This window comes from Mastomys coucha, unplaced genomic scaffold (genome assembly GCF_008632895.1).
Source record: "Mastomys coucha isolate ucsf_1 unplaced genomic scaffold, UCSF_Mcou_1 pScaffold12, whole genome shotgun sequence".
Taxonomy (NCBI): Eukaryota; Metazoa; Chordata; class Mammalia; order Rodentia; family Muridae; genus Mastomys; species Mastomys coucha.
In genome coordinates, this window is record NW_022196894.1 from 42957462 (window position 1) to 42970757 (window position 13296).

Here is a 13296-nt window from a genome sequence, read left to right on the forward strand (position 1 = left end):
AAAAAAAATCTTATGGCTAAGCCAGTCCCTAAATGGGAATTTTCCTTAAATTTGCTGACTGGTTGGTTGGTGAGACTGACTGCACAGCCTGGTTTCAACTGACCAGACCCTGAAGTCAGTCTGGCCTTCAGCACTGTACTTTAGGCTATAATTACCCTTCCTGAGACAGAAGTCCCAAACAGTGGGCAAATGCACACTAATTTGGGATGCCAGTTAAAAGACGCAAACATACACAGGGCTTGTAGGATTTCATTTCCTGAGAAGTTAACGTGACAAAGAATAATTTGGCCCAAATGGGGACCTCACCAGGTTCACAGTTCTTGTCCCAGGCCCTGGAAGTTATTTTCTTTAGTGCCTTTGAGCTGGAGTCTTGGGTCCCAGGGTGTGAAGTCCAATCATTCCTTATGGGAAGCAACCTTCTCTGGGTTGTGTCTGAGACAGGGCGTCTTATCCCTCTTCCATCAAAACCTCATTCAGTGGCACATACAGGTAAACAAGTTAAAACAGACCTCACCAAAATAACTCAGTGGCTCCATGGAGGCCGGAGAGGCTGGCCTGGTTACATGCTGGCTGGGAGCCAACTCTGGTCTGGCATTCCTCCTAAGGAAGCAGGGAGATCAGAGACGGAGCTTGTGACCCAGCAGCCACCACCGTTCCCTTTCCCAGGAACCTCTGGACAGTCTCATATGTTCCTTTCCCTCTAACTATGCCAAAACATTCATCTCCTATCCTCAGCGGAGACTTGTTTTCCTTTCCCTTTGAAGAAAAAACAAGCAGAGGAAGTGAATCTAATGTCCCAGCAAGCGATCCTTGGCAAGTCTTAGGAGACAGACATCCATTCAGAGCTTGTATTTCATTAGACTATTATAGTCCTTCATTTCCCACTCCCCCACTCCCAAACCACTGTTCCCTCCAAGGGGCCATTTTCTCTGGGGTTAAAGATGCTCATGTTTATTCTGAAGCTAGATGGGGCCTAGGGAGAGAAAGCAAAATGACTGGCCACCAGCTCAGTGATTGTTAATACCTTCCGGTTGCCTGCACCTAAGGCAGAAAACAACACCCCTTCTCCCAGTTTGAGATAATTCTATTCAGATTTCCACTAGGAGCACACTGTATTTATTTCATACTGCACTAGGGACCCTGGGAGCACAAATACAGCATCATTATCCTTAAGTCTGTATTTTCGTACCACTACTGCCTTAGATTTACTAGTTGCGTAAATTACTTCTTCAAGTCTTATCATTCATAAAATGGGGAAACCCCAGGTTGCTTTCTTGAGCCTTAGTGAAGAACACTTACTATGTAGTGAAAGTGAGCTTTAAAATGGCATACTGACATACTCAAATAGGTTGTCATGTGGCATCGTGATGGGTGATGTCCAAGGTATGGTAATGGTACAGGTTTTTAAACTGGGAGCAGCTGTAAACGAAGACATGATTTCCTAGGTGTAGGCCATCATGTGGGTAACATACTGATGGGTTTGAGAGTTTAATTTTTTGACATCTCTTTGAAGTAGAAACAAATAGAGTTTTTACTACAGAAATAATGAAAATTTGAGACTTAGCTGAACTGAGTGACAGCACAAAGACATCCAAAAAGTAGTGATGACAAACTTGAATTCAAGTTTCCATGTGTAAGATAAAAGGTCTATTAATCCACCATGACAGCTATACTAACAGTAGAAGCTGGCTTTATCAAAATCCCATACTTCATAGGGGCAGTCTGCATTGCCACTTATTAATGGAGATCAGAACTTGCATTTGCCTCTAGAATAACAACCCCCTACTAAAGAAAATACATGGGGTTTTCTTTTTCTAGAACACTCCTTAATCTGTTTAGTGACTTTCTCACTTTCCTTCTTGTTGCTGTTGTCACATACTTAAAATTTGGCACCCCCCTCTCTAGCCTTTTCTTATTTATATTCTCATTCTCCAGCCCTGCTGAACTCCAGGGGGAACTCTACGGACTTTAACTCTCTTTAGCATTCTTCTGTCATCTTGGCATCATTGCTTCCTTTACAGTTTTGACAAGTGTACCTACCTTATAACTGAGAGTGTCACTTTACTCTGAATGTCTTCATTAGGCATAATGACCAGGACCCAACATTTCATTCAGGCAGACAAAAGACACAACAGAAAAAGTAAGGGTATGTGGTAATGCAGCTGAATGGCTTTCAGGAGCTGTGGAAGAGTTCTATGGGCCAGGGGATGGAAAAACCCAACCAGCTGATGTTGCTCGGGTTTTCTTACACTGGCCTCTAGTGTATGAAGCAGTCATAGCGGCTCTCTGCATCTTTTCCAGGTTCAGATGGAGGAGGCGATTGCTGGTGATCTCCGCTCCTAATGATGAAGACTGGGCCTATTCACAACAGCTCTCGGCCCTCAACGGTCAGGCATGTAATTTTGGTGAGTAGGAGGCACCTTATTTCTGCTTTTCCATACTGCTTTCTTTCTGGATGATTCTAAAATGGAACATAGAACATTAGTTCATCCAAATATACTCCAATTCAGATGCACATTCCCCAGACACATTTTCGATTATATTGAATATGAAGTTGCTTTCAAAGTACTGTTTTAGTCAACTATGCATTCCTTCCAAGTGTTTGAAAGTATCTACTGCTTTACTTTTAATTTATTTTTTAAAAATGTCTTAAGTTAATGAAATTCAAGCAGGATCACTTATCTGATACTTGGAAACTGGATACTAATATTGGGTACTTTTCCATATATTGATCTTGTCTAGGAGTTTATAAAACAGAACCTTATTTTTTTAGAAACAGAATGTTACTACATAACTTCAAATCCTCCTGGGTGCCTGAATTTCCAGTGTGTGTCACTCTGTCTAGTTCTGAACCTTTTAAAGCCAAATCAGAAAGGAAAAAAAAATGTTTCTTTTATACTTGTTGCAAATCCCTCAATATTTTGAAAAATAAAATGTCACTTTATTTACTAAACATTTTCCATTGGGCTAACTAAAAGCACTAGTATCATTTTTAATCTGGCCACAGAAATATATGCACAGTATAGAGAACTTATTACTAGGTTTAGTGTGACATGGGGTGACAGTAAGATGGTAGTGTCAATATCACAGCTGACACCGTGATCCCTGCAGCTGCCGAGGGGAGCACTTAGAGGTATGTGTGGAAGGGCTGGTTTCCAGTCACTCATTTAAAAATTCCTCATTATAACATTACAAATCAAGACTGTTTTGATATTTCAGTAGGAAGAGTCATGTCTATAATTATGGCACCATTATAAAACTGCACTTGGGGGCTGGAGAGATGGCTCAGCAGTTTAAGAGAGTTAAGAGTGCTCTTCCAGAAGTCCTGAGTTCAATTCCCAGCAACCACACGGTGGTTCACAACTGTCTGTAATGGGATCTGAGGCCCTCTTCTGGTTTGTCTGAAGATGGCTACAGTGTACTCATATAAATAAGATAAACTAAAAAAAAAATAGAGAAAAGAAAATCTGTACTTGATTTTTGAAGGACAGGTGTTCATCAGTTTTGTAAAGCATTAGTGGGACCCAGTTCTGTCATATGGCCCAGTGCATCTGAATTATAAGTACTTTCCAAATGTAAGATGTGAAATAGTGAGAAGGAAGGCAGCAAAGCAAGCTCATATCAACCCAGGAGTCCCTCACATATCTTCCGTTTACCATGGCCCATGATTTACAACTAGCAACATATAATATTTGATTGTCTCAACATTCCGAATTTTATTTAAAACTCTTCAGAATCATCAATGGTGCTGATTATGAAAGATATCCTTAAGAGCACTGAAGGATTAGTCACAGTAGTAATGTAAATCAAAACAAATCCCACTGTGGTGGCACATATGTGTAATCTCAGCATCAAGAGACTCCAACTAGGGGTTTTTGAGTCCCAGGCCAGCCTGGACTGTGGAGTATGACCCATGTTGAAGAGTTGATGACACCAAGTAATATCATGGTTTGCAGGAGGGGCTGTTTTTTCTTTTTTTTTTTTTAATTTTTATTTTTTATACTAGTACAGAAAGCCTGTGCCACATGAGTGTAAGCAAAGCCTCTTGTTATACTCAGGAAATATAAACAAATCACACTTCCCAGGAGTCATGTTCATGATTTTCAGTTTCTGAAAATATGACTCACTGGTATTTGGAATAGAGTGCTTCACCCTTCCGGGAAAAGATAAAGGTGGAAAACAAAACAGAGATGTGGGGAATGGCATTTTGCCTTGACTTTAGCTCCTCTTTAATGTAGCCCTCCCATATAGAAGCTTTTAATTTTCTCCCTGGGCAACGAATTCCACTGATCTTATCATTAGCTCAAAGCTATTACCCTGCTTAGACTCTCTTCATCTTGCTGTTTTCTTTCTGAATCCCTTCATATGCCTTTCATCTTCAAAAGAATTCCAACAAGCTATCAAGGCATGACCTTCCCTCCTTGGCTGAAACCTTAGCTGAAGATGGGAAGCTGTGTTTGCCTGGGGTTTCCCTACGTATCCTCTGTATGAGTAAGAACCTGCCAGTCAAGTGAAGCATCTCTTTGTGACTGGCTCTTTAACCATAGCTTAGATGGTTCGTGTGGTTTTTCTCTCTGAGGGGAAGTTATCCATAAATGGTATGACACTTTCAGGTTTAATTTTCCCCCCAGAATCCAACACTGTGCTTAGCTCATGGCAGATATTTTGCTTTCATTAGTTTCATATTTTGGTATTTTATGGCAAGAATCATTTTGAGAGCAAATCTCTTTCAGTCCGTCTGCCTCACACACAAAATCACCTGATTCTTGTTAATCCTAAAATCTGTGACTGTTCTTGTCAGTTTTTTTTTTTTTAAAGTTTCCTGTGTTGTAGAAATATCAAAGACAGATCATTCTACTTGGTTGATTGTGTTCTATATTCTTTTCAGACTTTAGCTGACATGAAAATCATGTCATCAGTTGTCAGGTCTATGGAAGGAAAAGACAGTTCCATATTTTTATTCCTCTAATTTTGTGATTTTCTTCTTTTGGGTCAGGTCTGCGACATATAACCATTCTGAAGCTTTTGGGTGTTGGAGAGGAAGTTGGAGGAGTTTTAGAACTGTTTCCAATTAACGGTAATAGTTTATTGTTTTAAAACATTATGTTTGGTTATATGCAATTGGCAGGTATGCCTCAAGGGAATAGTATGTGAAAACAAGCATGCTTGTGTGCCCATGATGTGTATGGGGCAGGGGCTGGACTAAGGACTAATCTTGGTTTTGGTATAAAATCATTCAAACCAACAGTAAAGACATCCACATTCATAATCAAAATCATGCTTTGGTTTGCTAATGAGCTTTAAGGTTTTTCAAAGCAACTTATGCTCTATCATTTAATCTCACAATTGTTTTGTGAGGTCTTATCACCTTGATAAGGAAATCTTATCATTAGATAAGGAAATGAAATAAAAGCTCAAAGCTAAAGGAAAATGACTAAGAGACTGAAGTTCGCAGAAAGCATAGCCATCTTCCCTCCACGGACCCTCGTTTTGAAATAAATGCCAGTGTGAGAAATACCTAGCTGAGCACCAGAGTGGACACCCCAGCAAGCCACAGTTCCCCATCTCTTCTTTTCACATATACTACTGGTTTAGATCCAGTCATTGGTTTTCAATATAATTATTCTTTTTCACTCTGGACAACAAAACAAGCTTTCTATTGTCCATTGAAGGGAAAACTGGAATGTAAAGAAGCAAGCTAACTGGAAAAATACCTAGAAATAGAAACATCATTGTTTGTCCCTGACAGATTGTTCAGATGTTGATGTTGTAGGATTAAATTAAGGCATGGGTTCTGTATTTTGTAATATTCTCAAAAGAGATGCCAGAGTTTGTCCATAGTCCCATAGTTTGGCAATAACAACCTTGCACAACTGGGCATTTAATTGCTATTTGGACACTCCCAGCTAACAACTGGCTTTTGAACTAAAGAGAACAGGTTTGTGGGTCTTCTGCTCTCATGGTGATTTCTTCTTGTTCTGTTGCATCTATGAACTCTGACCCTTTAATCCACTAACAACCATTACAATGCTATTCCAGGGAGTGCCACTGTTGAGCGGGAAGATGTGCCAGCCCACTTGGTCAAAGACATCCGCAACTATTTTCAAGTGAGCCCAGAGTACTTCTCCATGCTTCTAGTTGGAAAAGATGGCAATGTTAAATCTTGGTATCCTTCTCCTATGTGGTCGATGGTCATCGTGTATGACTTAATTGATTCCATGCAACTTCGGAGACAGGAAATGGCCATTCAGCAGTCACTGGGGATGCGCTGTCCAGAAGATGAGTACGCAGGATATGGTTACCATAGTTATCACCAAGGATACCAGGATGGCTACCAGGATGACTACCGTCATCATGAAAGTTACCACCATGGATATCCTTACTGAACAGAAAATATGTAACCTTCTTCCCATCCAGCTTCCCCTTCATCTGCTAAAGCTGTGTGCAGGCAGCTTCATAAGGGAATTCCTCCATACACCACATACCCTGACTTTTCCTTTCAGTGTTCTTCCAAGATTAAAGAAATAGTAAACTTTCCCCTACTCATGAGTTGTTATTAAGATATTTAAAAGACCTCTCTAACTGGAGAGAGGGAAATGTGGTGCTAAATAATTTTTACTGAAAAACAAAAGGCAGTATCTCTTTTCTTATATAATAGCTATTATTTGACATGCAAATGTATATAAAATGTTTATACATCTTTCCTTCATTTCTTCTATCAATTTGTAAGTAAAAATTTGTGTTATGGAAAATTAAAACTTACAGTATAAATGTTTTCGTAGAACACCTGGATAGTCACAGAAGGCAACAGATGTCTTAGTTTTTCTTTTCAGACAGGATCTCTCTGTGCAGCTCTGACTGATCTAAGACTCAATATGTAGATAATGTTTGTCTCAAACTCACAAGATCCACCTGCCTCTGTCTCCCAAATGCTGGGATTAAAGGCATGAATAACCATATCTGGCTTCAGATGGCTTTGTTAACACTTGAAATATCAGTCTAAAAATATTTACAACAGTTCTATGCCATATGAGGTTTTTACAGCTCTTAGCAAAGAAGCAAGGTTTGGATAGCCTGGGCAGGGCAGGTAGCCAAGGTCCCAGGTCAACTACCACAGCAGCAACAGTGGTAGTTGTGGTGGTGTGAGCCTGGCCAGCCAGGTGGTTCCAAGATCCAGCAATGAATGTTTTGGGAGAGCGAACTCTTCCCCAAGTGTTACAGCTCAGTAAAAACAGTCACTCTCATATGATCCTTGATGAAATAACTTGTGAGCTTTATGTCATGTGTTTAGGGACTTTATAAACACTGAGGAGTGGGGTGGGATTTAGGGGTAGGAGTTTCTTATTGGCTCAGTTTGAGATGTTAGTGATGCTCTATTTGCATGGGTCAGGACTCCAAGTGTTTCCTTCCATGACTGACTGGCATTGTCCTCTTGGTGGGGTGTCATGGATATATGTTCTAGAGCAGGTACAGAAATGGGTAGGGAGTAGCTTGACTCCTACCAATCTCAAGTCTCTCAGATTCCTTGGGTCTGAGCTTACTCAACTTTACTAGTTCTTCTATCTGGTGCATGGTCCTACTACAGCTACACAATGTGCTATAGTTTTTCTTGGTACTTCACACATAAACTCCATTGGCTTGCTTCTTGTCATGGGCTGTCTTCAGACAGACAAGAGAGAACATGAGTGGGCCCCATTCTAGAAACATTCCTAAATTTGAGAAGAACAAGTTGGGATTTACTGAAAGACTTGGCTTAGGCAAGCAATGATTTGACATTGCCATTCTTTTTTTTGTTTGTTTGTTTGTTTCGAGACAGGGTTTCTCTGTGTAGCCCTGGCTGTCCTGGAACTCACTCTGTAGATCAGGCTGGCCTCGAATTCAGAAATCCACCTGCCTCTGCCTCCCAAGTGCTGGGATTAAAGGCATGCGCCACTACTGCCTAGCAGGAATATTTTTATATATAAAACATGGAAAATATTAAGCCTAGAATACATAAATACTTTGCATACTGTATTAAAACCACACATAATGAATATTAAGATCTATAAAATGTAAGTCTAAACATAATGAGAATTCTAGTCTTTGTCTTTATAGCTGCAAACAGAGTGGAGCTTCTCTGAGGTATTTCATTTAACCTGACTTATCACTCCGAAACAGGCAAGCAAAGGTAAAACCCAAGTGAAACACTGCCTCACATGCAGCAGACGGTATTACTCCTATCTTGGTGGGAGTGGTCCTTAAGGAGTTTTTACCAGAAGAGAAGTAAACAGCCACAATGCCCTCAATGTAAAGCTCTACAGCCTCTGCCTCTCTTCCTCTGAGGCATCTACCTCAAAGACCATCAAACAGGAGTCAATGAAAGAGGGACAACATGAAAAATATTTTTCCTCCATCACGTTATGGCAAATAGCAGGCTCCATCGGAATGTGAAGCGGAACTGTTAAAAAGGCAGCTTAGTAGCAGGGTAAAATAGCCTACTTTGGGGGAAAAGGCATGTTTATACACAAACAAACCCATATACGCCTTTTTACACTGGTGGAAAGCCTTTACCTTTCTTCTTATTGCTTACTTTTGCTTTCTAATTATCATAAACAATATTCGGTTACAATATGTATTTTTACGCAAAATGGCTGACTTTCCTCCCTTCTTCTTCCCCATGCCACTGGCCTCCCCTTGTACCCTGTACTCATCTATCCCCATCGCATGGTTTCCTTCCTTTGCCTTCTTATCTTCTGCACACCACATTGCTTTACCATGCTTTCTCCGCATCTCATTTTTCACCTTCTCTCTGGTGGCATACACTCTACACACACTCACTCCTCATATAGATAGCTTATTATAATGCTACTTACTTTACTTATTATAATTCTACTTTGCTTGGCTTCCCTGCAAATCTTACTTCATTTTCTTTATGGCTGAACAAAATCCCACCGTATGCCATTTCCTTGCCACTGAGGACAATGCAGGAATAAGCGTGGGTGTGTAGGTATCTCTGTAATAGGGTAGGAGTTCTTCAGGAATGGTATAAACAAACCCTGTATTAGTTCTATTTAAAAAAAAAATGAAAAGCCCCCATATTTATTTTCATAGGGGTTATACTGGGTTGTTCTTTCGAAGGAAGGAATGTATAACCTGTTACTCACCCAAAGACCTTCTAACATATTTAACAGCCTGGTGTCCTTTGCAGTCTCTATGTGACTAGACTTTCCCAGCACGGGATCTTCAGACTCTTATTATAATTTTGTTTTCCTTAGTTAATCTGTAGAAGCTATCCTTGTGGATTTTGTAAACAGTTTCCAATCTGTATTTAGCTTACTTTGTTCCTCAAAGAGACTTATGTATGCTTTGTTGTGCACATGGGATTGAGTTAATTATCATCAGAATAAGTTTTCATCAAATTGTGCTATGTTTAAATATATTTAAAATAATCTACTCAGGGTCAAGCTCCAGAAGTTTGAGCCAACACTGGCTACGTAGTTGTGTTGAACTGAACTATCTTCTTGCTTCCTATTTCATATTTTTTTGAAGTCTTAGGTAGAGGGAAGAGACCAGAGGAACAAATAAAAGGGAGACATGAAAAGAAGTCAAAGCATCCTTATTTATAGGAGACATGAATTAATCCAGTGGGAAAGGCAAAGAATCCATCAGGAAACTGCTAAGGCTGATAAATACTTTTAGCACAGAGCAGGTTACACAATTAACATGCCCAAATCAGTGAGTGGCCTTCCTAAATATCAAAGACAAACAGATGAGAAAGAAATCAGGAACCAATCCCAACCACAGTACCTCCTACTCCCAATTAACTATCATGGAATAAACTCTGACAAGGGGAATGAAAGACTTGTACAATGAAAACTTTTAAAAACTGAAGAAAGAAGCAGAGTAGGCCCCCAAGACTTACCTCTTCTTCCCCATAGTGATGGTTTAAATAACCTCCCCCCTCCACTCCCACCCATAGGCTTGGGTGTTTGAACACATAGTGTCCAGGTGGTGGCACCATTTGGGAAGGTTTTGGCAGCATAGCCTTGCTGGAGGATGAATCACTGGGCACAGGCATTGACCTTATATAGTCTTCGTCCTTCTTTCTGTTCCCTCTGTCTGCCACAAGAGAAAGAACTGTCAAACGATGATGATTTACCATGTCATGAAAAGCAGAATGGCTATTATCAAAAGAAAACACAAAACATGCTGGTCAAAATGTGAAGGAAAGGGAAAGGTTTGCATAGCCATTATGGCGGAGAGTAAGCAAGTTCTCAGGAACACTAAAAATAGACTAGCTATCCTACTTTGGGATATACATAGACAGAAATTGGGCACTGTACTTGAGTACTAATAACAATAGCTGAAATAGCCAGGAGACCAACCTGGCTGCCTATCAGCAGAGGAGTATTTGAAGGAATGTGGTATATACATGTGATAGAGATAATTTAGACATGGAAAAACATCCTATCATTTGCAGTAAGGTCAACGGATCTGGAAGACATTGTGGTGAGCAAAATAAGTCAGACAGAAAATAATACATGTTCTTCTATATACAGAACCTGAAAAGTTGATCTGACTGTGGAACAGGGACTAACAGAACTGTGTGGCAGCGGGGTGAGGGAGGGTGGTTGGAAACGGGGAACCCAAACACAGTGATATAGAAAGAGCTGGCATCCAGGCAGTGGTAGCGCACACCTTTAATCCCAGCACTTGGGAGGCAGAGGCAGGTGGATTTCTGAGTTTGAGGCCAGCCTGGTCTACAGAGTGAGTTCCAGGACAGTCAGGGCTATCCAGAGAAACCCTGTCTCCAAAAACAAAACAAAACAAAAAAACCCAAGCAAACAAACAAGCAAACAAACAAACAAAAAAAAAAAGGAAAGAAAGAAATAATGAATGAACTGGCATCAATATTCTAAACTACAGTGGAGTAACTATAGTTCATAACAACCCATTCTTTGTTAAAAGGATAACCAAAAGAAATTGGGTGTTCCAAATATAAAATAAGGACAAAGGAACACAACCTTGGATACCCCTGGAACACAGCTTCTGTGTACCGACTCTTAGGAAACACATTCCAGAAGATTCATCTCAAAGACTCTGGTTTCTTACTCATCACAGATAATTCTTCAGCCCCATCAATGAGCAGCATCAACTGCCCCAGTAAAATGAAGGTTTCACTTTAGTAGTTCTGGTCTCTTGTTAATCACAGCTAATTCTTCAGCTCCAGCTGACCAGACATCACAGATTCTCCAAACGGCCTGTTAAAAGTCTTTTGCTTCCCTCTGTTATTTCACAAGCCAGGCTTCCCTCAACACTGCTTGACACTTACCTTCCAAGCTCCTATAGAACAGTCCACTGAGCTCTCAACACTGGATGACTTTTCTATGGTCAGATCTGTCACAGAAACACTCTGAAATCCTGGTACCAACTTCTGTCTTTGTTAAGGTTTTTATTGTCCTGATAAAACATGCAATGTCCAGAAGCAATTTAGGGAGGAAAGGATTTATTTGGGTTACACTTCCATGTCATTGTTTATCACTGAAGGAAATCAGGACAGGAACTCAAGCAAGACAGGAACCCAGCCCAGAGCTAAGAGCTGATGCAGAGGCCATGGACGGTGAGCGAGCATGCACATGCGTGCACCATACACACACACACACACACACACACACACACACACACACACACACACACATACACACACACACACACAGACACACACACACATACTTAATGGTTCGCTCACTTTCCATGGCCTGCTCAGCCTGCTTTCGTATAGAAGTCAGGACCACTAGCCCAGGGATGGCACCATGCACATGGGCTAGTCCCTCCCCACCAATCATAATTCAGAAAATGGTCTACAGGTTTGTTTACAGCTTAATCTGATGGGGATTAATTAAGGTTCCCTCCTCTTAGATGTCTATAGTTTGTGTCCAAGTTGACATAAAGTTAGCCAGCAAAGTTTGTATTTTAAAGTTCATTGATCTTTATAGATCTTTATATATTTTATTCTGTAAATGTGTTTGGTTTTCATATAAAACATGTAAGTGAGGCTTGGTATGGTGGCTCATATCTGACATATCAACTTGGGAGACCGAGGCAGGTAGATTACTCTAAGGCCAGTATAGTCTACAAAGTAGATTCAAGGCTAGCCTACAGTACACAATGAGAATCTGTATTGAAACAATAAGTTCATACATCACAGTGTTTGGATGTACTTTACTAAGAGTAAAAATTGATGTTGAAACTTTTATCAAATGTTTTCTTCATTAAAAGTGGAAATATATAATTACTCAATTTCAAGAACTGTGATCTAGGCTTTAGAGAGAGAAAACCACCCCTCACCCTCATGCTTAGCCTTTTCTGCTTGGAATGTTAAGAGTTCATAGATAAAGTCACTGTAGGAAAAGGGAAAAGGTACCAAGGAGGATCTGGCCACATGCAGCCAGTTGGCTTATACAGAGAGAAAGGATCGGAGCAACATTAGCAGTTACAAAGCCACAATATCTACCTCACAAGCAACAGGGCTTCCACATGGGGATTCAGAGGTGAAACAGAAAATAAGCCTTAGATGTAAGCTGAGCAAATATGCCCGGACAGGGGCATTAGGTACATAGAGCTTGAAAACCTATGGGGTGAGAAGCAGCTAGGTAAGGGCTTGGGATCTTGGTCTAAGTCGCTTTCCCCTTCACAACCAGTATCCACATTGGGCTTCCTTGCCCAATGCTGAGAAATATGACCTGGATCTGTAGGTATCTTTGCTTTGTGTGTGTGAATAAGGGTTGCCCTGCTACCTCACTGCCATTAAGTTCCTGGAGTAGGAACCACACGTATTGTGTCTATTCCTTTTTCTGTGGGACAACTTTTCTAGGTCATATAATTCCCACTCCATTAGTACCTGGGAAATGGTTCTGGACCTCTTACCTTCATGATGTCCTTCTTAAAACAGAAATGCTTCTAAAATACTCAAGTGCATCTATCTGACATTTTATATCCAGCTCAGCCCGTTTAGGGGGTGGCAAGTTAACATGATGGTGAACAATGAATGTTTTCCAAAAAAGTAAGAATGCAAAAAATAACTCTAAATAAGGAAAATCAAACTCTCCCATGCCATTCATACAAATGGTTGCTATACTAAGTGCCCTTTAGGTGCAACTTCTTCTGAAGCTCAGGAAGATAATTTTCATGCTCTCATTTCTAAAAGTGAATGCTCTCTTATTTTTTATTATCCTTATCTTTAAACTGAATCATGTTGGTTGATCCCATTTCGTGTGACTCTGGTGAGAATGCCTATGATAAGGTAGAGAATTTAAC

General features: G+C 40.4%; 1 protein-coding gene across 4 annotated transcripts in view; it reads left to right on the forward strand.

Moving 5' to 3' along the window:
* The window catches only part of Ccdc80 (coiled-coil domain containing 80), a 32018-nt gene extending 25061 nt beyond the window's left edge, over positions 1-6957 (forward strand). For all 4 annotated transcript variants that reach the window (XM_031363984.1, XM_031363983.1, XM_031363985.1 and 1 more), the window contains 3 exons: positions 2302-2405; positions 4997-5077; positions 6040-6957. In XM_031363984.1, the coding sequence (XP_031219844.1) occupies positions 2302-2405; positions 4997-5077; positions 6040-6386 (532 nt within the window). In that variant the 3' untranslated portion in view covers positions 6387-6957. The remainder of the gene's footprint in view (positions 1-2301; positions 2406-4996; positions 5078-6039) is intronic.
* The last annotated feature ends 6339 nt before the right edge of the window (positions 6958-13296 follow it).